Source organism: Falco punctatus (genome assembly GCF_963210335.1).
Source record: "Falco punctatus genome assembly, chromosome: 1".
In the NCBI taxonomy this organism is placed as follows: domain Eukaryota; kingdom Metazoa; phylum Chordata; class Aves; order Falconiformes; family Falconidae; genus Falco; species Falco punctatus.
The window spans coordinates 39,406,569-39,422,751 of NC_137580.1; the positions used below are offsets into that span (position 1 = coordinate 39,406,569).

Here is a 16,183-nt window from a genome sequence, read left to right on the forward strand (position 1 = left end):
GCAAACCCAGCGGCCCGGCCATGCTGCGCAGCCCGCCGCGACCCCGGCCCGGCCCGGCGCCCCCCAAGACCCCCTTCCACATCGAAGCGCTCCTCGCCCGGGAGCCGCCGCGCCGCAGCCCCCCCGCCTCGGCGCCCCCGCGCTGGCCCGCCCCGGGCCCGGGCCCGCTGCCCGGCGGCTGGGGCTGGGGCTGGCGCTGGGGCTGTGCCGCGGCTGGCCGGGGCGGTGCAGGTGAGCGGCGTGTTCCCGTGTCACGGGGGGTGCGTGGGAGCGGGGGTGCTGCGGGCGGAGCGGGCGGGCGGGGGGCTCGGCACGCACTTCCAGCCGGCCGCTGGGCTGGCTTCAGCCGCGCTGCAAAATAAGGGGCTTTGGGTCATCAGAAGGTGCTTGGGTTTTTTGGCTCCTCCGCTCCCTGGCTGTCGTTTCGTTCCTGCAACCTCTTGACCAGCCCCAAGGTGAAGAGTTGACGTGGGGCTGTGGGAAATGAAGGAGGGAGAGGGAAAAATTTCCAATTAATTTTTTCCCCCCTCTGTAATGATCGATAATTAATATTAGCCACTTAGCCCCAGCCAGCCTTAAATACTGGGTGAGGTGAGACCCAGATGACACGATTTACATCCTTCAGGCTTGACTTCATGGCAGGTCTCAGATCGGGGACAGTCCCCCATGTCTGGCATGAGCCCCCCACCTGCATTTCAAGGGTGTCTTTGCACACACGGGCATTTATTTCTCTTTTTCTGTAACAGAAAAGCACCACAATACCTGCGCTTTCATCGTGCCTGCAGCTACCAGCATTCCCAAAAGCTTCCCAAAGCCTCATCCCTGAAAGTAATTTCCCCACCGTGCCAGCACCTCTCTGCTGCTGTGTGGGGTCCCCTCTCCTCCCAAAGCTGCCCTTGGCCGTCTGTATTTTTGCTCTCCCTGCAACTTTTCACTCTCAGAAATGAAACTGCTGGGTGTTCCGTAGCATCTGCCCCCCCAAAACTGTTCATATTTTTAGTGGAAAAGCACCTGAGGAAGAAGGTTTTTGCTGTTGATCTGTGGGTAAAATTTAGATGGTGGTGACAGATGGTAGTGGCTAATCCATCAGGCTCCCTGTATTTTCACTAAAGGGTACTGTAACTCTGGATAAGCAAGACGACTAATTTGTTTTAATGAAGTACCTCTAGTCAGAATATTTTTCTTGAAATTAAGTATCTCTTTAGCATTCAGAGCCTGATCTCGTCGTTGCCCAGGCAAAACCTGCAGCCAAGCACCTACGTGCTTGTATGAAGAACTCTTGATTTGATCCTGATAGCTGCACTATTCAGATACCAAAAGTATTTGCTACTCTTGATCTTTTTTTATAACTATTTAATAGAGTTTCTTTTTTACAAGACAGCATTTGCATACTTGTGTCAATCTATGTATTATATCAAGTATACAGGTATGAAAATACAGTTTAAAACTACTTGTAAAGCTATTTGCACAAAGTATTTCATGTTTGAAATCACACTTGCTATTATCCCAGTATTAAAATAGAAAAAAAAATGTGACAGGTGAAATTATTTTGATGATGAAAATAGTTTTAAGTGCAATTACAGCTGTTAAGCTGTTGGGTCTCCAGCCTACAAATCCTTAAACACCCACAGAATTTACACCCAATTAATGCAACTAAGTAGGTCAAGGCACCCGTTTGTGCCTGCAGAACATGACAACAATCAGTTATTAAAGGAGAGATAAGTAGCAGGTGTGAATTGGTGTCATTATGCACAGTATTTCCATAAAAGTTAAAGAAATTTGGTTTGCCAGGATAAAGATACATTGCACCAGTCCGGCGTGCCTGGTGGCTGCTGTTGGTGGACCCCGGGTCCTCTGTGAGTTGTTGAATCCCACCTCTGCCCAAGCGGGGCTGATCTCAAAGCCAGATCGCATTGCCTGGGGGCTGAGATTTCACAACAGCGCTGGTGGGGAGCATTAATGGCCTGTTCCCGCAAATGTACACTGTGCTTTCCACCCAGAAAAGTCCCGTGTGGGTTGTCTTCAAATTAAGCATGTGCTTGGGTGTTGGCAGGACAGAAGCTGTGGTGCCATCTGACAGATTTTATCAGTGCTGGCCTCATCTGGTTCCCAATACCTGCAGGACTGTATTTGGAGGTGTTCTCATGGCACCCAGTGGTCTCGCCTGTGCAGGCAGGTCCCACTGTCCCTTTCTGGGATTCAGAACAGGAGCAGAGTCCCCAGTCCAGCAGCTTTTGGCATTGAGCAGGAGGGGCTCGACTGTCCCTCTCCAGTGCTCCACGGTCAGACCTGCAAAGTTCATGCTAATGTTCCTGTGCATGCCGTGACTCCAGAACCAGCACCTTGGGTGCAGGATTTTTTATTTTCCTTGACAGCTGCAGCTCTCTTTGCTCAGACTGTGGTCTCTGCACCCTGCAGTGCTCCTGGCAGTGAGGTGTGGCTCGTGTGAAGGTCCTTCAGCAGGACAACTGGCTGGCACGAGCCCTGTGGCTCCTGGGAGATGGTCAGGGGTAGCAGTCACATGCTCCTTTTGTACATGGGAGGTGCATGTGAATCACAAGTCTGTGCCTGCAGGAGGAGGGCTTTAGAAAGGAGAGACAGCACTGCTCCTAGGCTGGCGCCAGCTGGTTCTGTGACAGAGCTGGTGTTGTATTGTATGTTAATTAGGTAATTATGGTTATCATCAGGCCACAACTAGATAGGAGACTGAGACCAAATCTATTTGTTAGCCCTGCTAATGCTTAGGAACTTAATGAGTTGTTCAGCCTACTCAGACCAGACTAAGGTCCAGGATGAGGACCTGCATGAGGGCTGGTGACTCTTGGCTTCAGCAGGCCAGCCTGCCAGCTTCAGTATCTTCTTCTGGACGCTGGCTGACCGTGGGTGCCAAGGGAAGGGTAAAAGCAGGGGCCAGCATGGGGTAAACTTGCCCAACCTTTAGACATTGGTGATTAGGGGCTTCTTGAGACAGAGATGGGATTTTTGTGTTCAGCAGTTCGTGATGGACTTTATTATTCTGTTACGAAAATCCTGTAAAAATCGAGGTCAAACCCACCTCACGCTGACTTCCTCGGGTCTGGCTGCATGTCCAGGACTGTCCTAGGTTGTACCTGTGGGCAAAATCATAGAATAGGTCGGAAGGGACTTCAAAAGATCATCTGATCCAACCTTTCAGGGGAAAGGAAGCCTAGATGAGATGATCTAGGTAGGGATATCTCTGCTTTTCTCTTTGGTGCTACTTTCTCCCAGCTGCTTTTAGTGCGGTGTGTTGTAGAGCAGCTGCGTTTGGATTTCAGCTACAGCTTGGCACTTCAGTGGGGCGGGAGGAATGGCCTCAAGCATGCAGACCTCTTCAACTGCTGCTTCTTTCTTGCAGGTCTGGAGTTATCTCACTGTGTAGGGGCCAACTCTTTGGGTCCTGCTGTTCCTTGGAGGTCTGGGGCGCCCTGCAAGATGAAGAGAGTCCGCACTGTCTTCAAACCAGAGCAGCTGGAGCGGCTGGAGCAAGAGTTCCTCAAACAGCAGTACATGGTGGGCACGGAGCGAGTAGACCTGGCTGCAACTCTGCATCTCACAGAGACTCAGGTAAGAAACAGGGGAGCTGGGGATGGCAGCATAGATCCTGGGTCTGGGTGTGGTCTGTGGCAATTTCCTTGCTGTGAATTGTGGTGGGAGGAGGACATGATGCAGAATGACCCATGGTACTCCCTGCTGCAAGGTGACATTGAAGCCATGTGCCTGGAGGAATGCAAGACAGGTGTAGATGGTTTATGATTAAGAACATCCTCTTAATCCATGAAGTGGAACAAAAAGCATTCGGGAGCACAAACCTGCTTGCTTTAGAGTTCAAGCTGGGTTGGACTAACATATCTACATTGTTATGATCCTCTGGAGACAGTTTATGCTTTGTGTCCTTCTATGACACTGGATCTAAGTTTTTTTTCTGCTCTTCCCAGTAAGTTTCTGCTTCTCCTACTGCAAACTGCTTATTTATTGTGGAAAGGAGTAGCCACGTGACCCTCTGTGGTGGGATCCAAATTCAGCTGGGGAAAAGGGAAAGCAGAGCAAGGGCAGTTCTGGGGGGGACAGGGTGGGTATAAACAGTGCTGGGGGCAGGGGCAGGTGGGTGTCTGATCGTGCACTCTGACAGCCATAGTCCTGGGGATGGGTTCAGTGGCTCCGAAGAGCTTGGGGAGGTGCTTCCTCCACTCCCGCCTAGCCAGGGCTGCCTCTATGCAGCTGCGTGTCCTCCCTCCCCTGGTCCTTTCTCCCAGCACCAGTGTGCCCTCCATAGCATCACCTCCTCCTGCTCGCATGCACTGTGCCCTGAGACAGGAAAGGGCATGCCCTCCTCTTCAAGGAGCTCTGCTTTTTGGGGACATCTACCTTGGAAGCACGTGGCAATGGCCCCCATTGGAAAGGGGCTCCTGGAGACCTTGGGTGAAACTGTTGTGCCGTTTTCCTGCTAGGTAAAAGTCTGGTTCCAGAACCGGAGGATCAAATGGAGGAAGCAGAGCATGGAGCAGAAGGCAGCAAAGCTGTCACAGTTTGGGGTGATACAGCCTGCCACTGCGGACTCAACAGACATCAAGGATCATGAGGAAGACACTGTGGATGTTGAGCTTTGAACAGCTGATGAGATTCAGCTGCCACTGTTGTTTTCTGAGCTGTGTCTGCTTGATGGAGATACTGGGGATGCAGGCACATCTGTCTTCTTTAGTCCAAGTGAGACATTATGTCTTGATCTGAGAGCTGGAGCTAGAGAACTAAACTGCAGCTGGCTGGGAGGAACCCCCTGAATATTGTTTGGCTTCTTGGTAGCCATGTGCCATAATTTTGGGGGTTCATTACCAGGCTGGTTGTACTTTGATGGTGCCATAGCTCTGGCAAGACATGTGATCTCCTGTTTGCTCTTGAAGCACCAGGACACACAAACAGTTTCCAGCAGGGAGGCTGGGGTGACAATCAGGTGGTGTCTTGGATGGCTGTGAACATAAGGGCATTTGAACACGGGGTCACTTGCATTGCGTGTGGCTGTGTGCTCCTAGGAGGGAGACCTGTGCTGGAAGGAGGAGAATCAGCCCTGATTGGTTTTCCTTGGTAATTTGACTCACACATTTGATGCTTAGATTACAACAACAAAAAAAATTGGAAAGCCCTTTGCTCCCACCCACAGACTATCATTACTCTTGCAATAAGATGAACAGAGTCTGGTCATGCCCCTGGAATAGAAGTGCCTCCTTTTGTTGTGTGCCTTGGTGTATTTGTGCCTCTATTTTGGCTTCCCAACCCTGGAGGGCAGAACCTGGTGGGTCTCTGTCTTCTGGCATTGCCTTACTTCACCAAGGCATTGTGTATGCTGCTGCAGCAGGGACGGAGGCACTGGGGCTGGCCGAGCTGCAGGGATTTGAGCTGTTATAAAAAGGTTTTCCAACACCTCTGGTGCTTCAGACGACCCCCTGCCCCTCGTCCAGATGTGCTGATTCTGGCCCAGACGGCAGTGGCCCTGTTCTCTCCTCATTATACATCCAGGTGCCATGGGAAACGGCACCTGGAGTGCTCAGCGAGCATGTCTGTAACCGCCTGCTGCAGTTAGCGGTTGTATTTCTGGTGGGTGGGAGGGCTTTGAGGGATCAAGACTAAGTACTTGACTCTCTCCGTCTGTGTGTTAGCAGCTAAGTGCTCTTAGGCCAGGCTGTCGGCGCTCAGGCTGTCGCCTTGCTCAGCCCAGGGTACCAGGTATGACATCCTGTCAGCCCAGGATAATTTATTCTGTAGCTTTCTGACCAAGAACACTGTATATCACTTTACTCTTATATTGTTATTTATAGAAATAACTTTTTTTTTCCTTAATAACCGTCACTTATTTATTTGCTTTGCTTCTTAATAAAAATTAGTATTTTAGAAAGAGAGAGGGGTCTGGATGAGTTGAGGTGGGATTAGGCAGCTCCTTGGTTGCTGAGCAGGCAGCAGTGCCTCGGTGGCTTCTTGCCCCACAGTTGCCAGGGATGGGTTATCCGTCCTTTTAGCTGTGTACAGTTTTATCTGTGTTTCTGAGGAAATGGAGTAAAAAAAAAAAACCTGCCAGAAAAGAAACTCATCTTTTCATCATCCTAATAAGACCCCTGTTATCAGAAAGTAACATCTTTCCAAAAGAAGTCACAGTTCTTTACACAGTCCTCGACAGGCCAATACAAATATGAAAGCAGGGTTTTTTTTCCCTCATGCTTGTGTTTTTGCTGGTAAAACTGCACTGGTCTCAAGCTTGAACATTTGGAACGAGCAAGAACAGCTTTTCAGCAGATCAGCTAAAAACCTGCAAGTGTCATAAAAACAGGAGGAAAACACATTTCCAACTATTCTCTTTATAATTTTCAGTTGAAATTATTAATAACAAAACAAAAAACCCAACATTTTCATCCTTCCCAAAAGTCTGAGGTTTTATTCTTAATAAACTTGGATAAAATATATACACTTAAGAATTCTTTTTGGAAATTGATTGATGAACCCATATCATGGGTGAAAGTAGGTAACACAGGTTATGTCTGGGCCAGTTCCTGCAGAGAGAGGACTAAATTTACAGTAAGAAATGTAGCAGCTGTTTAGCAGGGGATGCTCAGGTTTGGGCTGCTGCTCCTGGAGAACCAGGACCTCGATCTGTGGGTGGATGCAGCGCAACCTGTGCAGCCCCTGCTCTGCCCAGCTGATGCTTCAGCAAACTGAGGTCCAGAAGAAGGTTCCCCCTGCTCTGCAAGCACAGAAGCAGAAGGAATCCTGGCCCAGCTTCACAAATACTTCTAATTAACGTGAGCACCACGTTCAGAGACACAGGATGCTTTGAAGTGTTGAAGGATATTTTTAAGTTGCTGGCTGGATCATGAGTCAAGCTGATGCTCTGTGCAAAACACCCTGCCACTTAGCACTGAAACTTCAGATAAACAGGACGTGTAATGCTGTTACTACAATAATGGCTGGTCTTCCTACTATTAATATGAAGATGTAATTGAAATAGTCGGATGGTAGCATTGCTCACCGGTGCCTAGCTCCTTGTAGGCCCCTGAAATGGGCGTTGTGCGGTGGAGCAGTGCCCCACACAGCCTGCTGCTGGCCTCACCGGGGCCAGACCTCAAAATACAGATGGGGAAGGTGTCCCAGGCTGTTTGTCCGTCCCTTGTCGCCAGCCGGGTGGCTGGGGAGGTGTCCTGCTCTGCGGCCATGCTCCCGGCAGGGCTGCTGGCCTGGGCACGGGGGTGACAGGGTCCAGGCGGGCAGCCAGACCGCCGGTGCTGTGTCCCCGCCGCGGGCCGACAGTGACATCTAGTGACCACAAAACATCCCCGATGGCCCCAAACATGAAGTCGTCCCCTATTCCCAAACCCGCCACAGCTGCCTGGTTGATGAAGAGCAGGACAGTCACTGGCAGCGCCGATGGGAATTAGTAAATACAACTAAACCCGCATTTGCGTGGAGTTTAGGCGTTCGCAGACAGCCTAGTAGGAGGTAGCGAGGGCGCGGGGACCGCATTAGCATGTGTTGGGTTTTTTTGGGGGAATTCCTGTCAGTTTTGGTGCGCCGGGGCAGCTAGCGATGCCTCCTCACCCTGTGAGGGGGCACCTTGTGCTGCAGCCTGATAGAGATATGAAGGCTATTCCTCCCCTGGCTGTACGGTTAAAATATAATAATAATAAGGGAGAGGCAGCAAAACTGCCTGATTGCCGGACGGCCGTGGAGGCACCTCAGCCCCAGTTCGTGGCTTGTTGGCGGGTGGCGGTGGGCTGAGGGGAGGGCTAAGATGGCCGCCGACCCCCGGCCGCCCTGGGGCTGAGCGGGGGCGATGGCGGCCGCGGACCCCTGACGGGGAGCCAGCGGCCATCTTCGTGCGGGAGGAGCAGGAGCAGGAGGAGGAGGAAGGGGAAGAGGAAGAGGCGCAGCCCGCCCCCGGCGGGTCAGAGCGGGGAAGTCGCCGCCCGAAGATGGCCGCCGCGGTCGGGGACGTGTGTGGCTCCGTGGCGGGCGGCCGCGCCGGAGCCGCGGCTGCAGCGGAGGCGCGGTTCATCAGCAGCGCCAAGGTGAGCCCGGTTGTCCCCTCACCACGGGGCTCCTTCCCTTCCCTCAGGCTGCGGCAGAGAAGAGATTTTGAGGGGGAAAAGGGGTAAAAACCCGACGGCGTCCTCTCAGGGTGGGCGGTGGGCCCTCAGCCCCCGGGTGGGTTTCAGCCTCGGGGGCGTCCCTGACCCAGGCCTCTCCCTCGGCAGGGGAAAGGCTTGTTCGCCACCAAGAACATCCGCAAAGGGGAGACCGTCTTCGTGGAGAGGCCGGTGGTGTCGTCCCAGTTCCTCTGGAATGCCCTGTACAACTACCGAGGTGAGCGGCCGGCGCTGGTGGCATGTCCCTGTCAGCTGCCCCGGCGGGGTCCCACAGGAGCAGCCCCATTTTCAAGGAAAGGGTTTGAGTTTGTCAGAGTGCTGCTAGGAAAGTGGCCCTGCTGCCATTTCTGCCTCTGCTAAATGAACTGTGGGCAAGTTGAACACGGGGTCATTTGAGGGGAGCTGACTTCCATCAACCCTGGGGGCAAGCACCACGTACCACTGTCAGGCACTGTCTTGCATAGGAACCCCAGTTTTTTAGTGGTGTGGGTGCAAATCCTGATCACACCACTGCCGAGTACAGCCTCAAAGGTGCTGGTGTTCTCTGGAGGTGCCAGAACAAAAATGAGGGTTCCAAGAGCAGGATTTAAAACTTTTTCATCCTACCTAGACCCTGCTGTGTGCTGAGCTCCGTCACAGGTCAGTGACATGGAGACACATCATACAGCCCTTAAACACTTCCCAGCGTTACAGGGCAGCAGTTGAGGTCGGGGGGGGGGGGGGGGGGGGGGGGGGGGGGCGCGGTTAAATGGTCTTTCCTATGGAGGGAGCTGTAAGAGACTGGTGCCTCCAGCTTGGAGATGGTCCTGTCTGATGATGCTTGTACCAGCTGCACTGACTTGCTCAGGGCTCAGGTCCCTTTCCTTGTTGAAGGCTGTGGTCTCACTGTGGCATCTTTCCATTTTGTCTCCCTACAGCCTGCGATCACTGCCTGCGGGCTTTGGAGACAGCGGAGGAAAATGCCCAGCGACTGCTGGGGAAGAGCTCACTGGTGCTGCCTCACCCGGAGCAGTGCAGCATCCGGAAAGATCTGCACCAGCAGTGTCCTCGATGCCAGGTATGGGCCTGCTGGGAGGGACTCTTGTCCTGTTGGGGTCACTGACTCCTTTACAGCATCTAGCCAAGCACTTGTGCTGTTCCAAGATGAGTGTCTGCCTTTCCCTTCTGCATTGTGATGGCTGGAGAGCTGGGGCTCAGATGGTCAGGGAGGGGGCACAGCTGGGCCTAGGACCCCCTTTTCCTGCTGCTGTAGCCAATGCTGGGTGCTGTGCCCCTCGCTCCTCTAGGTGACATACTGCAGCGCTGAGTGCAGGCAAGCCGCTTTGGAGCAGTACCACCAGGTCCTCTGCCTTGGCCCATCCCGTGATGATCCCACGCACCCCCTCAACAAGCTGCAGGAGGCATGGAGGTAGGAGTCCAACCTGCCTGTTGCTCCATGGGCAGAGGAGGTGGCTCTCCTGGGCTGGGTGACGCTGCCTGGGACCAGGGCTGAGGACCATTCTTGCTTTGCATTTTTGCATGGGGCGGCTGGAGGGTGGTGATGGCTGTGGGATGCTGCCCAGCTTTACTTGCTGGTTGGGCAGCCTTGTGAATTTGTTTTGGCAGTGCAAGGGTTTGGACACACGGCTGAGCAGTTCTTATTTTTTCTTCCAGTAAAGAGCTACAAAACACTGTGCTGTGCATCCCTCACTCCTGCAATTTTATAGCACTCCCGCAGATCTCCAGCCTTGGGGAGATCCTCCTTATAGCACCCCTGTGGGTACATAAATTGCTGTCCCTGCTTGTAGATGACAAAATGGGCAAGAGGGAAGAAGCGACATCCCTGGCCCAAAGCTCATTACAAACCCCAGCTCTTGCTGCAGTCCTAGGCTTTGTAGGGGACCTGGGCTCTAGTTTAACAGGATGGTAGGGAATTATTTGTATGGTTAGGGTAGACAGGCGGGTGCAGGCTTCTCCTTGCCCTGAGTGGCGCTGGGTCCCCAAGCAGTGATGCTGTGCTGGCTGCTTTGGCGTGATGGATGAGTGCGGGCCTGACCACATGGATGGCAGCTGTCTCTGCCTCCCTCCAGCTTTTTATTTCTGTACCAGCACTGATCTGCTCATCTCTTTTCTTTGTTCTTATTCCCCAGAAACATGCATTATCCACCAGAGACTTCCAGCATCATGTTGATGGCCCGGATGGTCGCCACCATCAAACAGGTACATCTGCATTTTGCAGCCACAGCTGCTGATGTGTGGTTTCCTCATCCTATTGTGGCTGTTACTCCCAAGGACTGATCTTTTCTCAGGCAACTGGCAAGGTCCTGCTTGAATAGATACCAACGTCTAGTGGTCCCTGGTATTGGAGACAGCAGGCAGCAAAGGAGGTTCCTATGTCCTGAGCCAAGCAGGTCTTTTTTTCTGTACCAAAATAGTTAGTCAGAACTGAAACTTTCCTTTGGCTCTGTTTCTTTGGCCTGGCTTTCTCAGCGTTTATTCTGACAATAAACTACCGCCATGCAGTTGCTTCTGGTGGTTCTTGATAGCAGGCTGGATACCTCTGAGCTCAGCGGTGTTTGTCCTCTCCCCCCTCCCCTCCCCTTGTTGGGCAGGAAGGCAGTAGTGGTGCAGTGCCTTTGCTTGATTCCTTTGTCAGGCTAAAGACAAGGAGTGGTGGATTAAGGCCTTCTCCCAGTTCTGCAACAAGACAGCAAATGAAGAAGAAGAGATTGTGCACAAGCTTCTGGGGGACAAATTTAAGGTAAGACTCTGGCAGTTCCTGGATGTGTTGAATCCCTGAGCCTGTTCTCTCCCTGCTTGTGTCTGTGAGCCCATGGGTGCAGAAGCCCCACTACAGCTAGGATAGGAGACCCTGGAAATCCCAGGCTCAAAGTGGGGGCACAAAGCCCCCCATTAGGAGATAGCTGACCTGACAGAAAGGAAATTGGTTGCTTAGAGAGAGGGCTTTGGGCTTGTGGTGCTTCAGTGGGACGTGCTGCTCGTTCCTGTGCTGGAGATACTTCTGCTGTGGGATGGGACAGGGTGATATTTAGCTGCTGAATAGGTGGCTTTTACTGCTAAAATGAATGGCTTTTGCTGCTCTGAGGGCAGCAGCCTCCAGCCTTGCAGGGAAGGATGAGGAGCCTGACTCCTGAGCCTTCTGGCCTGTGCTGCGCTTGGCGGTCAGCCTGGGTCTGACACGCAGCAGCATCTCCCCACCCTGATGGTGTTGCCATGTCCTGCCAGGGCCAGCTGGAGCTGCTGCGGTTGCTCTTCACGGAAGCCCTTTATGACGAACATCTCAGCAGAGTGAGTTGAGCTGCCTCCCGAATAGCCCAGGAGCGTGGCGGGACCCTCCGGTTGGTTAAGGCTTCCCCTGGGACTCTGCCCATTCCTTGCTTCCCCCAAAGCTCCCTGTGGGATCTGAGGCGCTTGCGGAGTGGGGTGCTGCTGCAGGCTGGCCTGGCCTCAGCTGCTTTCTCATCTCCCTTCTGCAGTGGTTCACTCCAGAAGGCTTTCGATCCCTCTTTGCCCTCGTTGGGACCAATGGCCAAGGCATAGGAACAAGGTAATGGCGCATTCTGGGTGCTCCTTGCAGAGCAGCAGGGGTGTGGCATGGAGGGGATGTACTGTCTGTAAATTCATGCTGGCCTGGGTAATGGCTGGGTTCAGACTTAGGGGAATGGAGAGGCAAACTTGAAAGCAGTACTTCATCTTGGCTGTGTCCAACCCTTTCGTGCCCCTCTGCCAGACCTTGGCTTCTCAGAGTCACCGAGTTGAACCCTTAGATCCTCCCTGCGAGGTCCCACCATGTGCCAACAGCACTGCGGGACTGTAACGGTGTCCCTCTGCTTCCTGACAGCTCTCTGAGCCAGTGGGTGCACGCTTGTGATGCACTGGATCTCCCCATGCTGCAACGAGAGGAGCTGGACGCCTTCATTGACCAGCTCTACAAGGACATTGAGAAGGGTGAGGCCCTGACATGGCTGTGGGCAGTGTTGTTTGCAGGAGACTGCTGGAGACTTCGTAGCATTCAGGGACCAAGCGAGCTTCCCACTGGGGGCTGGGACATCCCACTTCCCCCAGTCCATGTGAGCCATGCCTGCTGCCTTTGGCTTGCTACGTGGATAGGGCAAGTCCAAGCTAGTGGGCAGTGTGGCCCAGGTGAACTGTGGCAGGTCATGGGTGGCTGGAGGAATCCTGTGCCTGAAAGACCCATCTACGCTCAACAGTCAAAGACCTGTTCATCACTTACTTGACTGGTGCAGCTGTGTGAGTACAGGCATAGGCCAGAGAGCCCGAGGGTGTAAATCTTCATGTCCTCCATCCCTTCCCAGAGGGGAGGGAAGGATGCTTTGGAAATCACCCTCCAACACCTGGCCCCCAAACCAGCACTGGCTGTGTGCGTTCAGGATTGCTGGACATCCCTTTGGGCTCACGCTGAGCTGTGTGTTTGGAAGGGTCAGAACAGCCCATGCAAAGCTCTAACCCCCCCTTTCTGTGCTGCAGAGTCAGGAGAGTTCCTCAACTGCGAGGGATCAGGTCTCTACGTGCTCCAGAGCTGCTGTAAGTAATGCAAGGACTGGGAGGAAAACTAGCAGTGAGGAGGGAATTGTCCTGTGTTAGACTGGCTTATCTCTTCCTAAAAGCCTCTGGAGAAAGGAGTTTGTGCTTTCCATCCATCGATGGGATTGGATGGGTGCTGCCCCGGGGCTTGGCTGCTCTCTCACGGGTCTTCTGGCATTTCACCTAACTATGAAATAGTCAGTCCTGGCTTGAATGGACTTGGATGCAATGTAGTCTCTGGGAGCCATGTATACAGTTAGTAAAGAGACTGTCTCCAACCTTGCCTGAGCAAAATGGAGCTAAACAAACTGTTAAGGAAGGGAGTGTTTTTTGGCTGGCCCGTGGGGATGTAGGAGAGCATGTCCCAGCACCAGAGCTGTCGTCTTTCACTCCCAAGTGTTAATGGCAGAGCAGGGCCAAGCAGGGCCTGGAAGCTGACTGCTGTGAATGCTGCAAAACATGGAAAAAGTGCTGCCCCATTCATCCTTCCCCCAGCACCTGGAGGCAGAGATGATGCTGTGCCTCCTTGGGGTTGATCCAGGACAGCTTGCTCTCTCTGAGTGGTTTTTGGTGGGTCTAAGGGAGAGCCCTGCTCTGCTGGATGCTGTAGTCCCCAATGTGAATGGAAAGTGTCATGCTGGTGTCCCTGAGGTGGATGGGGTGGCTGCAGCATTGTGCTGCCTCATCCTTAGCCAGGCTGTGGCACTGGCTGCCACCTGCCTGGGGCACACAGAAGGGCAGGCACAAGTCCTGTGGGCTCTGTGGGGTCTCCCACCCTGCCTCTGTCTTCCCTGTCCTCTGGAGATGTCCTCACAGCTCTGTCCCATCCTGCTCATAGGTAACCACAGCTGCATTCCCAATGCTGAGACATCCTTCCCAGAAAACAACTTCCTCCTGCATCTGACGGCTCTGGAGGACATCAAAGCAGGAGAGGTGAGGCAGCAGGGCCTGGATGAACCCGGGGTGGCATCGGGTCCCTGTATCCCCTACATCCCCCGTGGACCCCAGGCCTGTACCTCCTGTCTCTTGTGTGAGCCTGGCAAGGGAATTCATGCCTCTTCACATGTAGGGGCTACCAGAGCCCATATTTCTGCCTGAGAGGGACTGCTACAAATTGTGTTGCTTTGGATTTGTGAGAAGCGATTCTCAGCCCAACCTGTTTCTCTTTGCTCACAGGAAATCTGCATCAGTTATTTAGACTGCTGTCAGAGGGAGCGGAGCAGACACAGCCGCAACAAGATACTCAGGTAGGGCTGCTTGGAGGGACCCGGGGGGACACAGCACCCGTGTGCACCCCCAGTCGGTCTGTCTGGGCTGCATCCCCACCTCGGGGCCTTGATGTGTGGCTGTGCATGGGCTGATGTGCCAGCCAGCGTGTTTGTGGTAAGGGTGTGCATGTAGTGCTTTCAGTGCTTCAGGCTCTTTGCAGTCCTTTCTTATGTGTTGTAGGCACAGGGACTGAGGATTTGGTTCCCTCCCGCCTCTCTCTCTGCAGGCCTGCAACACTCTGTAGTTCGCTCCTGCAAACCCATGCTGTCCCCCCCCACCTTCTTCTCTTGTCCACCCTTCAAGGGTGGGTGTTCACACTGATGGTCTCTGTCCCCATGTCCCGTCACCCCTGCAGGGCTGCAGAATCCCCCTGTCCACCCAGACTGCCTCCAGCTCTCCTGAGCCCAGCGTGATCAAACCCGCGTCCTCCTCCACGGGTTTTATGTTATAATTTTTATATAAATATTTATTATATAAATATTTATATTAATATATAAATAAATAAACCAAACATATTTATCCCCTTTCTGGCTGCTGCTGGGCAGTGGCTCAGGGACAGAGCAGTGTTGGGGTTGTGCCAGTCTCAATGCCATCACTCTTTCTCCTTCTTCCTTCCCTTCTTCCAGGGAGAACTACTTGTTTACCTGCTCATGTCCCAAGTGCCTAGCGCAAGCTGATGATGCCGACGTGACGTCGGATGAAGAGGAGGAGGGTGAAGGGGAGACGGATGATGCTGAGCTGGAGGATGAGATGACTGACGTTTGATCCTGGCCCCGGGCGAGAGGAGAGGGAAGGGATGAGAGGGTCCTCCGAAAGGCAGCAGCTTTAATACTACAAACAGGGTTGTGTTGTGGGGTCGGGTGGGAGGCCACATGCCAGTGGCAGAGGTCTGGTGGAGTGGGACAGCAGGGGAGCCGGAGGCAGGCCCTGCTCCTGCCTGTCCTTGTTGTGTGCTCTGTCTGTGTGTGTGTGTGCGCGCGCGCGCATGTGCATGTCAGGCTGTCCCCATCCTCCCTGTGAGGACAGGCTGTGAGCTGGTGGCCCCCCACCATGCTGGCTGGTGCTTGCAGAGGAGGTTGGAGGAGAGCAGGGTCCAGCCAGCCCCTGGGTCATCATGCTGGTCACCTTGTGACCACCTGCAAGGTGGCTCCACCACATCTGTGCCGGCCGTGGATGCGGAGGAGCGTGTCCTATCTTACTTTGCAGGGACGAGGGGAACGTGTGTGCATGTGTGTGTGTACGTGTGTTTGTGCACGAGGGGTACTATTTAATGTCTATATTAGCACTATCTACACACTAAGGAGCTGGGGTCCGTATATATACTCCATTCCATGCCTTGGCTTGGTGAGCAGCAAGGGGCAAAATGATTTTGCAGGTGGGACAGAGACACCTTAGAGGGTGGCTCAGATGCCCAAGCCCAGCAGGGAGAGTGGAGCCGACCCTGGAAGACACCTCCCTCCCACCTGGGTCCCATCCTTCACACGATGCAGAGCCCCACGCAGTGATTGCCAGGCTCCTCAGGGAGGGGGAACGGCCAGGCTGCTGCTAGCCCAGAGCAAACTCACCATCCAAAACCCAAAAGTTTTGGGTTTTGCAGTGTGCGAGCCATCCCGCTGGGCTGTCCAGCTGCGGGAGGAGGATGCGCCCTATTGGGATCCGCTGTGCCAGGGACTCAGTGTGGTGCTTCCCCACACCCAGACGTCACCGGCAGCTGAGCGTTGTCATCCATCCCATGCTGCCAGCCACTGATGAGGCCACGCTGCTGTCTGCGCTGTCCCAGTCTGCGGACCACGCGGCCGGAGGGAGAAGACTGCTCTGTGCGACGGACAGGCAGCAGGTTGGGGATGTGCCCGGCCTATTTTCCTCCCCATTTGCATTCTGGGGAGCTTTTTCTGCTGCCGCTTCCTTCCAACCGTGGCAGCTGGATTGTGGGAGCGAGGGCGACACTGTAGATGGGCACCTCTGACACTGCCATCACCGCCAGCCCCACACCCCGCTGCTTGTCCCCAGCCGTCCCGGGGCCATGTCCCCTTCAGTGTTCGTAATAAACCGAGACTGGTTAGAAGCAGGGCTGTGTTGTTTGTACTGGTAAACTGGAGGCTAGTGAGTGCAGAGATGAGGGCTACACTCCAGAGGCTGGTCCCGGTGGGGACACAGAGATCTGGGGATGAGAGAATAGGTGCCTGCTGATGTTTGGGCTCTGGATCTGTGACCAGTCCCCC

General features: G+C 53.8%; 2 protein-coding genes across 2 annotated transcripts; both read left to right on the top strand.

Annotated features, from left to right (window-relative positions):
* Positions 1 to 7,715, top strand: LOC308067486 (homeobox protein not2-like). The gene is made up of 3 exons (XM_080396360.1): positions 1 to 225; positions 3,377 to 3,585; positions 4,470 to 7,715. The coding sequence occupies exons 1-3, from the start codon at positions 21 to 23 to the stop codon at positions 4,626 to 4,628; spliced, it is 573 nt and encodes a 190-aa protein (XP_080252486.1). The 5' UTR covers positions 1 to 20; the 3' UTR covers positions 4,629 to 7,715.
* Positions 7,716 to 7,761: 46 nt separating this feature from the next.
* SMYD5 (SMYD family member 5) lies at positions 7,762 to 16,029 on the top strand. Its single transcript, XM_080396328.1, has 13 exons — positions 7,762 to 8,069; positions 8,256 to 8,364; positions 9,065 to 9,204; positions 9,434 to 9,555; positions 10,277 to 10,346; positions 10,783 to 10,887; positions 11,373 to 11,435; positions 11,624 to 11,694; positions 11,989 to 12,095; positions 12,636 to 12,692; positions 13,531 to 13,625; positions 13,869 to 13,939; positions 14,588 to 16,029. The coding sequence occupies exons 1-13, from the start codon at positions 7,974 to 7,976 to the stop codon at positions 14,724 to 14,726; spliced, it is 1,245 nt and encodes a 414-aa protein (XP_080252454.1). The 5' UTR covers positions 7,762 to 7,973; the 3' UTR covers positions 14,727 to 16,029.
* Positions 16,030 to 16,183: the final 154 nt, after the last annotated feature.

Coding starts and splice junctions, on each gene's coding strand:
- LOC308067486 (XM_080396360.1), top strand. CDS start 21: ATGCTGCGCAGCCCGCCGCGACCCCGGCCCGGCCCGGCGCCCCCCAAG. Junction 226..3,376: donor TGCCGCGGCTGGCCGGGGCG/GTGCAGGTGAGC, acceptor TCTTTCTTGCAG/GTCTGGAGTTATCTCACTGT. Junction 3,586..4,469: donor TGCATCTCACAGAGACTCAG/GTAAGAAACAGG, acceptor TTTTCCTGCTAG/GTAAAAGTCTGGTTCCAGAA.
- SMYD5 (XM_080396328.1), top strand. CDS start 7,974: ATGGCCGCCGCGGTCGGGGACGTGTGTGGCTCCGTGGCGGGCGGCCGC. Junction 12,096..12,635: donor CTACAAGGACATTGAGAAGG/GTGAGGCCCTGA, acceptor TCTGTGCTGCAG/AGTCAGGAGAGTTCCTCAAC. Junction 13,940..14,587: donor AGCCGCAACAAGATACTCAG/GTAGGGCTGCTT, acceptor CCCTTCTTCCAG/GGAGAACTACTTGTTTACCT.